This window comes from Artemia franciscana, chromosome 2 (assembly GCF_032884065.1).
Source record: "Artemia franciscana chromosome 2, ASM3288406v1, whole genome shotgun sequence".
Lineage (NCBI taxonomy): Eukaryota > Metazoa > Arthropoda > Branchiopoda > Anostraca > Artemiidae > Artemia > Artemia franciscana.
Window position 1 is genome coordinate 35,962,622 of NC_088864.1, and position 17,381 is coordinate 35,980,002.

Sequence of the window (17,381 nt, forward strand, 5' to 3'; positions counted from 1 at the left end):
GGATATAAGACTAAGGAGAATGAAAACTTACGTAGATATACACAGGCAGTGGATGAAAGTCAAATTCTTTGAAACAATCAGACATTTGGCTTAATCCAAGCCACGGAGTACAACAGCTTATCATAACCGACTTAAACTAACAGTCTTTACTAAGTCATAGGCATGTTAACACTTGGATGACATTGGACGAAACAGCAGAAAAGAGAAAACTGCACAAAACAAAACAAAACAGTCAACCCATTAACTAGCCTTAGAACATTGAACTAGAATTTAAAGGAGCACGTATCTGACGACAAGGATCAGGAGGAAAAGCTTATATACCGCAAATGCACCAACCAATGAGAAAGGAGCATATATGGGCAATCTTTGTACATACCACACATATTCAAAATAGCTAGAGGATAGAAGATAACGCAATGAATAACCAAAGAACTAAAAAACAAAAGGAAAAAATAATAGTGACTAAATGAACAAAATATTTATTCCTTTGGAAATAATCTAACTTGTATAATATCCGATAAGAACTTGTTCTGATTCAAAAATTATTCTTAGCGAAATTACTCCGATCTTCAGCTAGACCAAGATAAAATTACCATAAAAATTTTTCTATCAAGGAAGACTACAAATACTAATTCTTTCTATTGAACTACGAACTGATCAGATACAGGATATGAATCCAATATCAAATGACAATTTTTATCAAGAATAAAGCCCGTTTCAACCAAAGATGCTACCAACGGCAAAGCCAAACGAGATCAGGGAGCTAAGGATATTGAGCCTCAAAGGAGGATAAAGCATTCAATGAAATTGTCTAAGGTTCCAAAGAAACAAACACAATTTGTACTGTATCAAACAGTTCGTGGTAACGAACTGTAGTAAGGAGCGACCCGGCTCAATAGTAACCGAAACTGTAAAAACGGAATTTTGATACCAGTAGTTACATCAAAAGAATCATATTTTAATGCTGATTTTAAATATATAAGTTTCATCAAGTTTAGTTATACCCATCAAAAGTTACAGGCCTGAGAAAATTTGCCTTATTTTAGAAAATAGGGGGAAGCACCCCATAAAGGTCATAGAATCTTAACGAAAATCACACCATCAGATTTAGCGTATCAGAGAATCCTACTGTTAAAGTTTCAAGCTGCTATCTCCGAAAATGTGGAATTTTGTATTTTCTGCCAGAAGCAAGATCCCGGATGCGTGTTTATTTAATTGTTTCTTTTGTTTTTTTTTCCCAGGGGTGATCGTATAGACCCAGTTGTCCTCTTTTAAGTGAACACAAAATTGGAGGGCACCTAGGCCCCCTCCCACGCACATTTCCCACCAAAGTCAATGGATCAAAATTTTGAGATAGTTTCTGTTCAGCTTAGTCGAATACCTAATAAACATGTCTTTGGGACGACTCAATCCACCACAGTCCCCGGGGGAGGGGCTGCAAATTACAAACTTTGACCATTGTTTACATATAGCAATGGTTATTATGAAGTGTACAGACATTTGCCGCGGGACTTTTCCGCGTTGGGGTGGGAGTGGCTCGGGGAGAGGAATACGTGGGAAGATCTTTTCAAGGAGGAATTTATTGTGAGGGAAGATAATTTCCATGAAGGGGGCGCAGGATTTTCTAGCATTAAAAAAAAACAATGAGAAACAAAATATTTTTTTTCTCCTCGAAGTAATGAGTAGCACTAAAACTTAAAACGAACATAAAATATTACGTTTACAAGAGAGTTCGTCTTCTCCAAAATACCTTGCTTTTTACGCTAAAGTATTTTTAGTAATTTCAACTATTTATTCTATGGCCTTTGTGAGGCAGGGGTCATTCTTAAAGATTTGGGATAAAATTCAAGCTTTAGCGTAAAGAGGGAGGTACTGACGAGGGGGCAAACCCCCTTATATACGTAATAAAAATACACAAATATTGAAGTTCGTTACGTAAGTTAATTCATAAGGTACGTATGTTTATTACTAACAAAAACGTCGTACAAAAAATGAAAAAATCTAGTTGCTTTTTTAAGTACCCAAAAATTGGAGGACAACTAGGCTTCCTCCCTTATTCCTTTTTCTTATCAAAATCATACGATCAAAACTATGAGAAAGCCATTTAGAAAAAAAATTAATATGCAAATTTCGTTTTATTTATTCATGTGCGGTGAGCCAAAATCAAAACATGTATTAATTCAAAAACGGTCAGAAATTAAATTGAAAAAAGATTTTTTTACTGTAAGTAAGGAGCGACATTAAGACTTAAAACGAACAGAAATTACTCCGTACGTGAAAGGGGTTGTCCCCTCCGCAACGCCTAGCTCTTTAAGCTAAAGTTTTTTTTTATTGTTTTAAAAAGCAGAGTTGTGGCAGAGTCAAACTTTAGCGTAAAGAGCTAGGCGTTGTGGAGGGGACAACCCCTTTTACATACAGAGTAATTTCTGTTCGTTGTAAGTTACTTGCAGTTAAAAAAAACTTGTTTTTTTTTTATTTAATTTAGAATCACCTATCAGACAAAATAGATGATCTAACGCGTAGTACAAAAAATTGGCTACCCAAAGCACTGATTTGCAGACAACTATTGCCCACTGCCTTTTGAAAAGAAACGCTTGAGTATATTCGTGTATTTAACAGGAAAAGCAATGTGTTTAAGGGTTCCAGCACCGAATTATAAAAAACGAGAACTTGGAACTGATGAAATGGCTAATTCTAGCTCTCAAGTTTTAACCAGTAATTTACAACAAAGACAATCTTGGCCATAAAAAAACCGTTTTGGCAAAAAGGCTTGGAAACATATCGCAAGAGATACAAACTGGCCAGGTGATGATATCATGCATTCAGTGGAGATAATTTTACTGTTTTAACAGCAAATCATCCATTCATGTCCACAAAACATATTTGAATAATGGGAGAAGATAGCCTTGATAGGGTAAAAGCTTGACTTAAGTCTCCTGCCGGGCACTGCTCGGCGTAGAGAGTGACGTCTGCCTCCTCCATCCACTTCGGTCCATGGCGAGTATTTGCTCTTCGCCCTGTCTGATGTTTCCAATCGTCAAAAACTCGGACAGGCTGTCGGACCAACGTTTCTTCAATCGGCCGCGAGGTCACTTCCAACCAACTTTGACAGGGTCGAAGTCATAGATCATCTTTGCGGGTAGATGTGGTGGTATTCGAACCAGGTGCCCGAACCATCGTAAGGTTCGCTCGGCTGCTTGAGTCGAAAATGAAGACTGCTTTGTGAGCTGCAGAAGCTTCTCATTGCTGACGAAGTCGGACCATCGTAGGCCCTCAATCCTCCTCAGGCTCTTCGCATGAAATACTTCTATTTACTTGAGGGTTGTAGCTGAATCTTGCCATGTCTCAGCTCCATAAAGCATCACAGAACCGACTAGAGCGTTGAAGATCCGCAGTTTCGTTGTGCGACTGATGTTTGAATTTCGCCAGAGGTGACGATTCAATCTGCCCATGACAGAAGACACTTTAGATGATCTCGCCTCCAGCCCGGGGAGAAGTGAGCCATTTGAAGAAATTATGGAGCCCAGGTAGGTGAAGTCTTGAACAACCTCGATGCTAGTGGTGCTGTCCAGGCTAACTGAAGAGTTAGCAGCAGGAGAAGGCGGTCCTATGGCCATAATTTTAGTTTTGTTCCAGTTTATATGCAGTCCTACTTTGGCAGCCTCTTCTTGCAGAATTCGGAGCGATTCCAGCAGCTGCTCCATGGAGTCCGCCAGAATGGCCAAGTCATCGGCAAAATCCACATCTGTGATGGTGTGATCTCCGAATTTAAGCCCAAAGCTGAGACGTGAAGTTGTTTTTGTCATAGCGTAATCTACGATGACATTGAAGAGCTGTGGGGCCACTGCACATCCTCGGCGCACCCCTGTCGTGATTTGAAAGAACGGGCTGCGCCGACCATTTACTTATACACAGCTATCCGTCCTATGGTGCAGCGCATTGAGAAGTCTGCAATATTTCTCGGGTAGGCCAGTCAACTCTAGGATCCACCAAAGAGCTTTTTGATCGACTGAGTCAAATGCAGCACGGAAGTCAACAAAGGCAATAAATGCTTTCTGTCGGAACTCTGTGGTCTTCTCTACTTTTTGCCGAATCGTGAAAATCTGCTCGACGGTTGAAGGATCCGACATAAAACCAGCTTGCTCCAGTCGCCGGATTTTTCGAATGATGCTCCGACATCGCTCCAGCAGGACCATTGAAAACAGTTTGCCAGGGACTGACAGTAGGCGGGAATTATCTCTGTTTGCCAGATTGTAGAGAACAGGGTGTATAGAAACAGGAGCATTGCAGGACCTCCATATTTTAGCAGCTCTGAGTTTAAGCCGCAGATACCAGCAGCTTTATTATTCTTCAGCCTTTTTACTGTATGTCCAATTTCTGAGGGGCTGAAAGGCTCATCTGGAGGAGCATCTGTTCCAGGTCTTTGACTGCAAGGTCGGCTGGGACTATCATTAGGAGGCGCAGACGAACTAGTATTGTTGAGGAGCGAACAGAAGTGGTACTTCAACCGCTCAAGACAAGAACCTTCATCAGAAAAAAGTGCACCCTCGCTAGACGGGACGGGACCCAAGGTGGGAGTTTTATTTTCAGTGAGATCTCGGAGATGCTTGAATAGGCTGCCCATGTTTTTCTTTTTTGCAGTTAGCTCAATTTCATCGGCTTTCCTTACAACAAACTGGGTTTTATCCCGGTGAATGAGTTCCGCACTCCATTGAGCCTTCGATATGTGGTCATGTCCCAAGAAGTCTTGCTTACCGTCTTTGCTCTATGATTATCAGTGTTTCATTAGTTACCCACGATTTCTTTGGGTAACTCCTCTTGCCAAGCACTAGTTGTGCTGCTTCGCTGGTCTGCGATTTAAAATGCTTCCAGATATCTTCGCTGCTATTAAGTGAGCCAAGGGCCTCGAAGCGATTCGATATCACGATACTGTACTTCTGGCGAGTATCTGGTTCCTTTAGTTTTCCAATATCTGCAGCGACGGGTTTTCTTTCCGATCGTTGTGCATGGAGGCGAAGCCGAAGATCGGCGCACACAAGCCTGTGGTCTGCATTTCCAAGCTCTGCTGATCTGTAAGTTCTGCAGTAGGTGTTCGTAGGTTTGCGGAAGTAGGTGTTTGCAATGTAAAAGTCGTGAGATCGGCAGAGTTCAAGTAAGCGGAACCCATTGTCGTTAAGTGGGTCGGAGGATACAGGACCAGCTATGCCATGCCATACACCCATATCATCGCGCACAGTCGCATTAAAGTCGCCAAGGAGAACAGTTATATCATGGGGGGTACTGTTGCAAGGCATCTGGACAAAGCAGAGTAGAAATCCTCCTTAGTCGCATCATCAGAATCGTTGGTCGGGGCATAGCATACGATGACAGTCATCTTGCCTTGCTTGTGTCCAAAGCGGGCCTTCATTAATCTGTTATATACAGCTTCGTGTGAAAGTAAGGCCTTTCTTGTTTGGCTATTTAGTGCAAGGCCAACGCCATTCCTTCTCGAGCTTCCTCCGGACCAGAGCAATGATTCACTGTTACCTATTCGCTATTCTCTCCACTATTCTCCGCTTCCGGTAAGACGGGTTTCTGTAAGACCATTGACACTTTGTTCTTGCGAAGTTCTTCAGAGAGTAGGTTCTTTGACGCAGGTGCATTCAGAGTCAAGACATTCCAGGTGGCTGTTCGCAGCCCACTTCGGTCCATAAGCTTTAGTCTGTCAGTCTTTCTGATGTCGTCAGCATGACCATTGACGCGCGACGGTCGAGATATTAAAAGGGAATCCGGGTCCGAGGCTATATTGTCATTTTTCGTAGTACTTAATTTTCGGGTGGAGGGTCGCTAGCCCAACCGACCCTAGGTCTGGAATCTGATTAGAGCTAGGTTAAACCTAGGTACTGAGATTCCTGGGGTGGGATCCACCCGCCACATGAGGTTGCGGCCCTCCTGATCGGAGTGTTTAGTTAGGGGAAAAACCCCATATATAGAGGCACGTGGTCAGCAGACCGAGTCTGCTTCATTCCGGTAAAAGCCACCAGCCTTAAACTAATAAACTGGTCATCATGAATTTGAATGGATATATTCTAGAGAATATGATTAGTAATGCGTGAAAATTAAGATTACTTTTCTTTCTACTTTTCATTGAAACAAGTTTCTAGTTGAATTGATATTTGTCGTAACCAAATAGTAATTAATTGAAAAACAATTACGGTAACTAATAATTGAATTGTCTTGACTTGAAATAGCAAGTTTAATTGTTGAAACGATCGATTAGTGACCTCTCAACTTTATATTGCTGCCAGCATGACTCAAAATAAAGAGGGTAAGAAATGGAGAACATGCTTTTGGCAACCGTGGCAACTAGTGAAATTCATAATTAAACATTGCTGAAATTAGCGGCAACAGGAAAAATAGTAAATTGTACTGATTCAAGAGGAAAATTATGGACTCTTATCCCTTACAAATAACTTGAAATTATTTTTTCCTCAACAAATATCCGGGTAATTATAAGACAGCGCCCTCTAATCAGCCAGCAGTGTTGCCACAACAACCTATTTTGGCGAAAAAATTAAAATCGTCGAGCTCTCTAACTCTGCAGAAGAGAGCGGGAACGGTATGGAAGACCCGTAGTTATACCGACTGTACTTTTTACATAAAGTGCTGGGGACAAGTGAGCCAGGTCTCGCACTTTCCATTTTGCTAGAAGCTTGTTAGAAGCTATTTACCTGGATTTTACTCGATAGATGCTTACGTAAGATTTCTTCAATTCGCGGAGTATGGCTAAAAATTACGATGAACTACACAACCCAAGAATCCCTCAATGACCTGTCCAAGTTTCTAAAAGAAAAACTGGATGCTATTCTACAGAAGCAAACTAGCTTGGAAGCTAAGATGGATAAATACGGCGCAGAAATTGCTTAACTTAAGTAGGACAGTATACAAAAAGATAAGAGGATCGAGAACCGAGAATTATTGCTAGCAGCCAAGCAAGAGAAAACCAGCTCACTGGAACAACAATTGCTGCTGATAGAGGTTAAGGAAAGACGCCTCGACCTCCTGATTCACGGTTTACCAAATGAACAGCAAAATGAATCAGTAGTGTCGACTGTTCAAAATCCGTTCTCTCAGAACTAGAAATTCAATCGATCCCGTCTATCTCTAAGTGTTTTCCCATCACGTCACGCAAATCTAACGTGACTGATCGTCGGTCGCAGAAAAAGCAACAATCAGACCCTATACTTGTGACCCTGGCTAGTGACAATGAGATTAACCGAGTTTTACAAAATGTTGGGAAGCTAAAGGGAAGTGGAATTTCGATTTTTATGGAATTGCCGCCAGCTATGAATGAAGTCCGTACTGAATATTTAACGAAAGGTCGGCAGATGAAATCTTTGGGAATCATCATTGGCTCGCGTGTGAAACACAAAGGGTCAAAAATATGGATAGAGGTAAAAGGGTTATTCCGTTGTGTTGTAGGAAGTTTTCTCCGCATTGAGTAAAGAAATGGTTGTAACAGAACAAAGTGGTTGTTCCAAGTCTGTGAAACGCGTATAAGACATTTTTTCCTTTAGTTTTTTCCCTAGTTAGTTTTGTTTTGTTGAAGTGTCCACACCAGGTTCTGTTTTTGGTTTTTGTTTTATTCTAGTTGTGCATCTGTGCCACTATTCTCAATGGATTGGTGCCGAAAGTTATGTCTTTTTCTCCAGTTCAAATTCACAATCTCTATCTCTGGATGATCCCACAGTCTATTAATCAATGTGACTTGAGGTTGGCGTTCTTTAACTGCAGGGAATTTTTGAGCAATGCAGAATACTTGTCATCAATTATTTCTGATTCTGGAGTCGATGTTTCCGGAGCTTGCAAAACTTTCTTATTAGAAACGACTGAGGCACTGGCACTTACCAACTTCCGAGGATACACCCGCGTAAGCAAGTCACAGGTTAATAAGAAACAGGGAGGATTGGCAATATTCATGAGAAATAACATATCTCACAAAGTGTTGAGTGGATATGATTATCTTTATGAAGAGATGGTTTTTGAATTCCTAGTAGTGGAAACAGATTTATGTAGTAAAAGCACGATGTTTATAATGGTGTATAGACCACCAAGTTCGAGCATGAAAGTGTTTTAAAAAAATTGAATTGTTGATATCAGGTGTCCAGAACCAATATCCCAGATTAGTAATTATGGGGAATAGCAATATTGATTTGTATGAATTGAAAAGTACAGAAAATTTTAATACTAGTATTGTGACACCAATTTTTACCACGGTTGATTGGATGTCGTTGCTGTTAATTAATGGGCTTCTGCCGGCATGTAAGGAAGGATCACCGAAGAAAATATGGTCATTAATTAAACAAGACCTAGGCAAATCCTATGCGAAGACTTTGCCATAGGAAATGAATTCCATGGACGGAACTACTAGCACCAATAATAAACAGGATGTAGTAGAACTCCTAAATACTCACTTCGCCCGGATTGGTGAACAAACGGCTAACATCACGTCTCCCAACGGTAATCAGAGTAACACAGACTTTCTAGCTTTTCTATCTCCTGTCAGTGATAAAGCTATATTTGTTTTCACCCGTATGTCCACAAGAACTTATAAACGTCACCCGAATACTGAAAAAATGGTACCTCGTCAGGAGCAGATGGATCCACGACTAACCTACTTAAACAAATAATCCCTACAATAGCCGAAGTCCCAACACACATCATTAATCTCAGTTTCAAGGAGAGGACATTTCTTCAGTGCCTCAAAACAGCTCAAATCATCGTTCTTCACAAAGGAGGAGATCCAACAAACCCATCAAACTACAAGCCAATATCTATTCTTTCAGTATTTTCAAAATTACTGGAAAGGTGCATATATAACAGACTTGTAAAGTTCTTGATGACCACCGGATTCTTCACTCCTTCGCAATTTAGCTTTAATAAAGGTCACTCCACCAAATACGCCATTTTGGTCATCTCTCAATTTATTCACGACGCAATGGTTAATGGAGAAACAGCGGCTTCAATATTTGTTGACATAGAAAAGGCATTTGACACAATATCTCATTTTATTCTGAAGATTAAGTTAGATCGATATGGAATAAGAGGTCCTGCAAATACCCTGATAACGTCACACTTAAAAGACAGAAAGCCGCATGTGGATGGGGGTGATGTTATGTCATCCGAAGTGCTACAGTCAAATAATGTAGGTGTCCCTTAAGGTTCCATCCTAAGCCCTCTACTATTTTTTATTTATATAAATGACCTCGCTCATATATTAAAGGAATTTGGACTGACTGTACTCTTTGCTGATGATACAGCGTAATGGCTCGGAATGAAACCTCTCTAAGACAAAGTCTATCAAATATGACAACAGGACTCATGGGATAAGATAGATAAGATAACGTTTATTTTCAAAAGACTATCACAAGCTCTATAGAGCCGAATTCGCTTTATATGTCAGTAAAAGTTAAGAAAAAAGTTTCAAATCAGTACATTAAGTCAAACACTTAAATTAAAAAGAAATTATGGTTTATAAAAGCAAAAGATGGTTTAGCTGCAATCATTTCAGTGTTAACTGGGATAAGACAAAGTTTATTGTATATTCTAGAACCCAGAAACAGTTTCCAGATCTAAGTGAAATCTTTATCGAAAAAATTGACTTGAAATTAAAGAAACTTGAAACGATACGATATTATTGGATACAAATTTGTCATTTAAGACCCATATTGACAAGTTTTGTATCAAGCTGAGCAGAAATGTTGGGATAATGCGACACCTTCGTCACCTCCTACCATACCAACCAAAGCGTTGCATATATTTTTCTCTCGTCCATTCATGTACAAGCTACTGTGCCATAATTTATGAGAATACATTCAAAGCACACCTTCATCCACTTCAAGTTCTCCAAAATAAAGCCATGGGAACCCTTACGATTTAACTTCCTGCACCATCATCTATTCCAGACTCATCTTCAACAAAGAATGCATATAAATACCTAAATACTTTACCTCATACACTCCTTATACCATTTACTACAGTGCTGTTTGCAGTGACTTAGAGCGACAATTTAACTTTCATCTCTTCTTCATAAGTTCGACCTGCTTCCCTCGAGTTCTACTCACCCCTACTCTACTCGACAAAAGTGACTAATCCACCGGCCTCTTGTCAGATGCGAGCGATCGTGGTTTTCTTTGAGGTATAGTTTGATAATAAATTATAATAAATGTAAAAATAATATCAAGGGGTTGTCTCCAAGGAGTATAAAGAAGACATTTAAAGAGTTTTTGATAAGTGAATATTAAAGTTTTTCTCGATTAATTACAAATTATTATTACTTTTTTTATTTAATGGTTGGTGTTTTTTTCTTTTGATGAGTTGTCCCTCTTGTCAGTTCTAAAGTTGTCTGATTTTTTTCTCCTTGTTTATGGTTGTTGCTTGATAGCGAGTTTGAACTGGTGAGCACTATTATTACTATTTTTTTTAACTATTATTACTATTTTTTTTAAATAATGTTGTCGTTTTCATTTATAACTCCCATGCCATTCGAGCTATGCTCTCTGCCAGGAGTAGGTCACACTTATGTTGTAATTATTGTAAATAATAAAAGAACCTGAACCACAAATTTTAGTAATGGAACTGTTTACCCCCAATATGCTACCAACAGCCCGAAAAAATATCACCTCCTTCTGAAAACGCTGTTTTAAAGTCAGTATTATTGAGACACATTTTTCCTTAGCATTTTATTTTTAAGAATTCACAATAAAAAGAATGAGGCTGTCTTTCCATAATGATGAAACTCTTTATGCTGGTAATTTCAGTACTTTACATGGGAGTGGAGTGGAGTGTACTTTACATGGGATGTGGGGAGGAAGGTACTGGGGTGTCATTGGGGTGGGTGTATTTCTTTTTGGATGATCATTATTTAGAAAACTAAGTGTATGTAGCCAGGCCATTACATGTGTTTTCTTTTTTTGTTTTGGTACATTTGGTGAAGTGGGGAAGTTGGAAATTACTAGTTTGGTTGATCTTGCTTTTTTTCTTTTTTTTATAATAAAGTTGATTGTCTACACTATCTGTTGTAGGCTATACTTTCTGCTCAATTAAAAAAAACAGAACATGGAAAAAAACCAAAGGTAAAGGAAATAAGCATTTCTTGAGCAGAAGAACAGTATGTGTTTTTCTTATGTTACCAATTTTCCGATAATATAATATTTCTGATTATAAGTATCAATTAATGTATAAAATCAATTTTATCATAATCAATTTTAATCAACATATAAATAACAATTTTCTGACTATAAATATTCTCATTATGAGATTTGAATCGCTCATTTCTTAGTTGCAGATTTCGTGGAAATGAAGATTCTTCTAATTGAAAAATAATTGGCTTTCGTTTAACTTGCTTCAAGTCTAATCATTAGAAACACTGGTTAACCTATCTATTGAAGTGAAAGTAGAAAATATGCGATAAAATTACATATAGGGGTTGCAAGAAACAATTAGCAACTAAAACAACACTAAATTATAAAGAATCACGTACTTGCCATGGCAAGGTCCAGTGGATTTACTGAGGATGCACAAACTTCAACGAGAACATCGTTGGGGTCTGTGATATATGGGACTTTGACTGCATCAGAATGCTGAATAGCTTTTACTCCATCAAAACTGTTCAACTGCCAGGCTTTCATAAATCCTTTGTGTTTAATCTCCTTTTCTTCATTGTAGCTTTTAAATTTTTGATCACCAGCCTGGTGTCCATTGGAAGATGCTTTCAGACAACATGATGTAGAATACGAGAGACAAGGATTAGAATACTTGTAGACAAATAATGAATGATAAATAAATCTTGACTTCACATGCGTCATATCCAGTCAAGAGGATTACCTAGAAAATATGTTACTTAATATATTCACTAAGACTCTAAGAAGCTACAAAAGTCGTTCAGAGTTATATCCAGTAGGTGAGGTTTAGACTTTATAGTCAAACTTAACAACCAGCAAAAAAGATCTAATAGATCTAACTTTAACCTTTAAAGACATTTCATAATTGTAAATGCAGTTCGCATTGGTCATCTCTCTGTCACTCTGTTGTCCTTTTGTAGCCCACTCATATGAAATAATCTATTATAAAAAGTAGAGGTGTGTGTGTGGGGGGGGGGGGGGGGATGCGAGCGTAAATTAAAATTTCTAGTGGTCCAAATACGAATACTACCTCATTACTATGACTAACTGAAAAAAGTAAAAACGAAATGAAATTAAAAAGTGCAACCAATTCGAGCTTAAAACGAACAGAAACATACAAAATTCAGAGTTGGGTGGCCACCCATCAAACTTCAAGTCAATGACCATTCTTATTGCCCTCCAATCATCAGAGGCAACACTATAGCGTTGTTTATAGTAAAGAGTCATAAGGCTTCAACGATTTTAATTCCAGAAGCACTTCATATGTATGGGGTGGTTGCATAGAGTTTGTGGGAAGCTAATTCGATTGAAAATCGAAGTTTCTAGTGCCCTTTTTTAGAGTCAAAAGTGATCCCCCAGCCCCTATCCCATAACAAGCCCCCATCCCCGCCCTCTTTTCTCCAAATGCATCTGATATACAATTTGAGATAGCCATTTCGTTGAAAATAGTCCAAAGGTCAGATATTTATGCCATTAGGGTTGACAGAACCCTCCAAAACCCCCAAGGCAAGGGTTGTAACTTATGCAAGTTGTCCATTGTTAACATATAAGGTTTTCATGGAAGGAATGGTTGTATGAACTTCGGAGGAGGCTTATTCGATTTTGAAATTTGAAAGTTTTAGTTCCCTCTTTAAGAGTTCGAAAGTGATCAGAAGGCAACCAGCCCCCACGCCCTTTTTCTCTGGATACTGCCAATCCAAATTTTGAGATAGCCATTTTGGTTCAAATAGTCTAATGACAACATAACTATGGTTCCTGAAACTCAATAGACCCTTCTCTCTTTTTTTCGGCTATAGAAAACTGCTAAAACAATGGTTAAAAACTTACTATTTGATTATAATTCTGTTTTGTTGAAGTCATATAATCCAGCGACATTAATTCATCATGATCTAGTTGAAAAGAAAGACAATTTATGGGTCATTTAAAAATTTCCATATTCACCTTAAGAGGATTTGATACCTTGAACATCATTTTGTGAGCCTCAACGTCGGCTGACTGTCTCAAAGGCAAAAGGTCCATTAGCGAATTCTCCCTGGGGACTACTTATCATTGAAACCATTGGGAATTTGAGATTTGATTACGGAATTTGATTGAAAAGACAAGGGAATTCTGTCAAAAAGATTTTAATCGAAGCGAGTTTCCCCACGGAAACTTCGAGGAGCTATCAAATTGATCAAATGACATTTCTTTTGATGTGCATTTTGGGCATTGTACTAGCAGGCATATTAGATCATTTTTAGGGACTATCCTTCTCTGAATTTTGAAAAGAAAATTCTGCTCTGTTTGATAGAAAAACAAAATTTACACTTCCCAATGATGTAAGTTTCTCTAAAACTAAATAACTATCTCCAGCACAAAACAGAGAAGCTATAAAGTTTTTCCAAGATTTCAGGGAAAGTAGATGTTGGCTTTTAGTTTTCTGCCGTTTACTTGTATTGCTTGTCCAAGCTTATAAGTCATTAACTTAAAAAATTACCTTAAATTGCAACTTGGAGCAATTGAAGGATATTCTATCCTGTAGCATTAAACAGCATTTTTTCAAAAATTGCCATGTGGATAGATTCGAAATTTTTTGAATATTAAGTTGGTTTAATTGACTAGGGTCTATGCTCTGGTCTGGGACTCCAAGGTGTCCCATTCAAGTCTCCATTCCTTATTGTTCTACTCCTTGTCAAGTGATACTTTGAATTCTTAGATGGTCTTATTGGATACAGTATGATCGCTCAGGGAGTTCCATAGGTCTACAACCTGGTTGGTTAGGAAGTGACGATGTTAACTCCTCTGAGCGTTGAACTTTATGAGCTTCTTAGAATTACCCCTTGTCACTGTAATGAATCGATGAAGATAAGACCATGAATTGGATTGTTGTGAATCAATTTGTAAGTATTAATCATGTCTCCCCTTTTTCTTTGGTAAGTCATGCTGCATAAGTTCAAAGTTTGCAGTCTCATGGGTAAGGAAGATGATGGCACCCTTGTGGAGGTTGGTGATTGTTCGTGGAGATCTAGTCGTGAATGTTCGTTTAACTGTCCCTAAAGCGTGGTTCGCGCTAGCTACACTCTTTTCAGTATGACTTCGAAAATTTAACTGGCAGTCAACTATGACACTCAAATCTCTTTCCTCTGTAACTGCAACTAGGGGTTCTCTTTAACCAGTTATTTCATTTTGCATGGTGTAAATATACTTTTGATTTTTACTGCTAAAATTTTAAACTTTACTTTTGCTTGAATTAAATTCAAGCAGCCATTGTCTAGCCCAGTCATCCAGCTTGTCACGATTGGCTTGGAATGAGGCAGCCTCTGCCCAAGATGATGCTGCCCCAATGAGCTTAGAATCATCTGCAGAGAGTGTGAGAAGGTTTTGGAGTATTTCAGGAGCATCATTGATATATATACTGAAACATGATGGTCCAAGCACGGTTCTTTGGGGAATTCCACTAAGAACGGGTGTAGGTAATGATAGCACACGTACTCCTTTAACGTTAGTAACAGCAACTCTTCGGGTTCGTTCTCCCAGGAAGTCTACAATCCATTCAATGATGTCCGAGTGGATTACGTCCACGGGTGCCCCTTTTCCCAGTAGTTTGGTGACTTCATTGTATGATTGTATTAGGGTTGTGTCCATGGAATAGGCATTTCGGAAACCGTGCTGATTTGAAGACATGGTGTTGTTGTATGTCAAGTGCTTAGTGAAAGCATCGTTTATGATTCCCTCAAGAATCTTTGAAGTTACTGATGTTAGACTTATTGGCCTATAGTTGCCAGCTTTGTCTTTGGAGCCTTTCTTGTGTAATGGTATAACAGCAGCTTTTTTCAAATCAGAAAGGACAGCCTTTTCCTTTAGTGATTTCTAGAAGATTTTTGCTAAAGGTAAGGATACGAGTTCGGCAGTCTCTTTGAATAGTCTTGGGTGCATACTGTCTGGTCCTTTCGACATCAATGCAACAAGCTTTTTCAGTCATTCTTGGACATCTGACTCAAAAATGGCAACCATTGGCACTGTTACGTTGACAGGACATTCCCAGATATCTTGGATGTTTCTAGAATTTTCCACAATGTAGACTGAGGAATATTGTTTGTTTAAGTTGTCTGCTATCCCTGTGTGATCGGTGATTTTGTCAGATGGCGTAGTTAGATAGGGAATGGCATGTCGTCTCGGCTTTGCTGATGATACATAGTTCCAAAAATTCTTTGGATTAGTTTTAGTTTCTGTAGCAATGATATCTTCATGTTTTTTTTTAGAATTTCGTGTAATCTTTCTCAGTCTACTCCTTGCTTTTTTGAATTTATCGTATTGTTCTCGAGAATTGATTTGCCTGCATTTTGCCCAGTATCTGTTCTTTCTGTTCATTTCCCGTTTTATGGACCTTGTCAGGTAAGGTAGGGTGCATGGCCTCTTGATAATTGAGACATTGGTACATGCCTCCTCATGTTTTAGCATTATTTCCTTGAAGAGATTCCAGCTGTCATTGCTTGACTTGTGCTCAAACAATGCTTTCCAGTCGCCAATTTGCATTTCCCTTAGTTCCTTCCAGATATTCTCATAATCGGTATACCTTCTGCAAATATGGTTGGAAGAGGATGATGACAGTTAGAGGGTTTTTAGGAGACAGACATGATCACTTGCACCAATCGGTGATAAATGATCAATCCTTAGTATTTGATCTGGGTTGTCTGTGATTACCAGGTCAAGTAGCGAGGACATTTGTCCATCTCTGAAACTTGTTGGTGATTCAATGGATTGATATAGCGTATTTTCTGCTAGGTAAGTGAGGAAACCAGAGTTCATAGCATGGCCTTCATCTTACTGGAGGGTGTACCCTAAGCCATCAACCCAGCTGACTTGAGGAAGGCTAAAACCTCCTATTATTAGAAGATTTTTTTTTGCTTCTTATCTTGAAGGAACTGCAGGGCTTTACAAATTGCCAGTTCAGGCTCTATTAGAGTTGGGCAACTTGGGCTGCTGTAAAAAGTGGCTAAAACTAATCTTTTCTGGGGGGAGTTAGGGGGTCCAATGCTTTGGCAAGTTTGGTGCTTCTGAACATGATAGGACAATGAAAATTGGTAGGTGTGTCAGGAACCTGCACAAATTGATTTGATACAATTGTTTTCCCTGATTCTACCATCTGGGAGGCTGAAGGGAAAGAAAAAATTTGAAAGATGAGCCATTTTAACTTACAAGTGGGTGATCAGATCTTAATGAATTTTGATATTTAGAAGGACCTTGGGACTCAGAGCTCTTATTTTAAATCCTGACCAGCAATAAGCCTCTGATTTTCGTTTTGAATCAATCTACTGATTCTTAGAATTTTTCTAGAGCTCATGCCATATGAGCTCTTGGCTCTTCCAACCTTATCACAAGTGCCATATGAGCTCTTACCTCTTGTTAATAACAAATTTGATTAGCTAAAATGACCATATAAGTCTTGTAGTTGATACCAATAATGTAAAAAAAGAAGCAAACAAACAAGATGTCAAGTACTCTTTGAACTGTATTAGAATTAGAAATAAAACCTATTTATTCATGAAGATTATGAATTAGTGTCAAAATCAGAAAAAAAAGATCAAAAATCAGAATCAGATATACCCTTCATTGCAATTTATATACTAATCAAAAACTGAAAAATCCATTAACTTTTGGGGGCTGAAAAGTATTTTCAGCCCCTAAGCTTTTGAAAATGTTATTGTTTATACATAGTTTTAATAAACAGAAAAATTTTTATTGCCAAAAATTTTTTACCAAATGACTGGAAATTTGAAAATGAAACTAGGGATAACAATTATTTTCAAGGTAAAAAACCTTCAAAAATTTCCTCTGTGACATTTTTAATCCAATTTTTTCTTTCGGAAACAACAATGTTAACAAAACAGCAGAGCAATTAATGGTTTACTACATAAGATCCTAGAGAAAGAGGGAATTTTCCAGTCTTATGTTAAAATACTGGTCCTCCCTAAAGGGGAAAAAAAATCCATTTTTAATATTTAGTCTAGAGTAGTTGCTAAATGGCTTGTTAAGTATTGTTAAATTGAAATGTGGTTTAATTTGTTATTTCTTTTCTTTTAATTTCTTTAGGCCAATAGTCTTGCTACAGGTCAATAATTCAACATTAAAAAGGCACCATAAACAATCAATTTCTGAGCAAACTTTCTTCAATATTTAAAGAAACTGGAGCTTGGTACTGTTTTAAAAACTGGCCTATAGTTATTAATGCTATTCTTC

The 17,381-nt window shown here is 38.4% G+C and overlaps 1 protein-coding gene across 3 annotated transcripts in view; it reads right to left on the reverse strand.

Annotated features, from left to right (window-relative positions):
* Positions 1-17,381, reverse strand: part of LOC136040870 (reticulon-4-interacting protein 1 homolog, mitochondrial-like) — a 42,606-nt gene that overhangs the window by 21,793 nt on the left and 3,432 nt on the right. For all 3 annotated transcript variants that reach the window (XM_065725274.1, XM_065725264.1, XM_065725282.1), the window contains exon 2: positions 11,522-11,865. In XM_065725274.1, coding sequence (XP_065581346.1) covers positions 11,522-11,846 — 325 coding nt within the window. In that variant the 5' untranslated portion in view covers positions 11,847-11,865. The remainder of the gene's footprint in view (positions 1-11,521; positions 11,866-17,381) is intronic.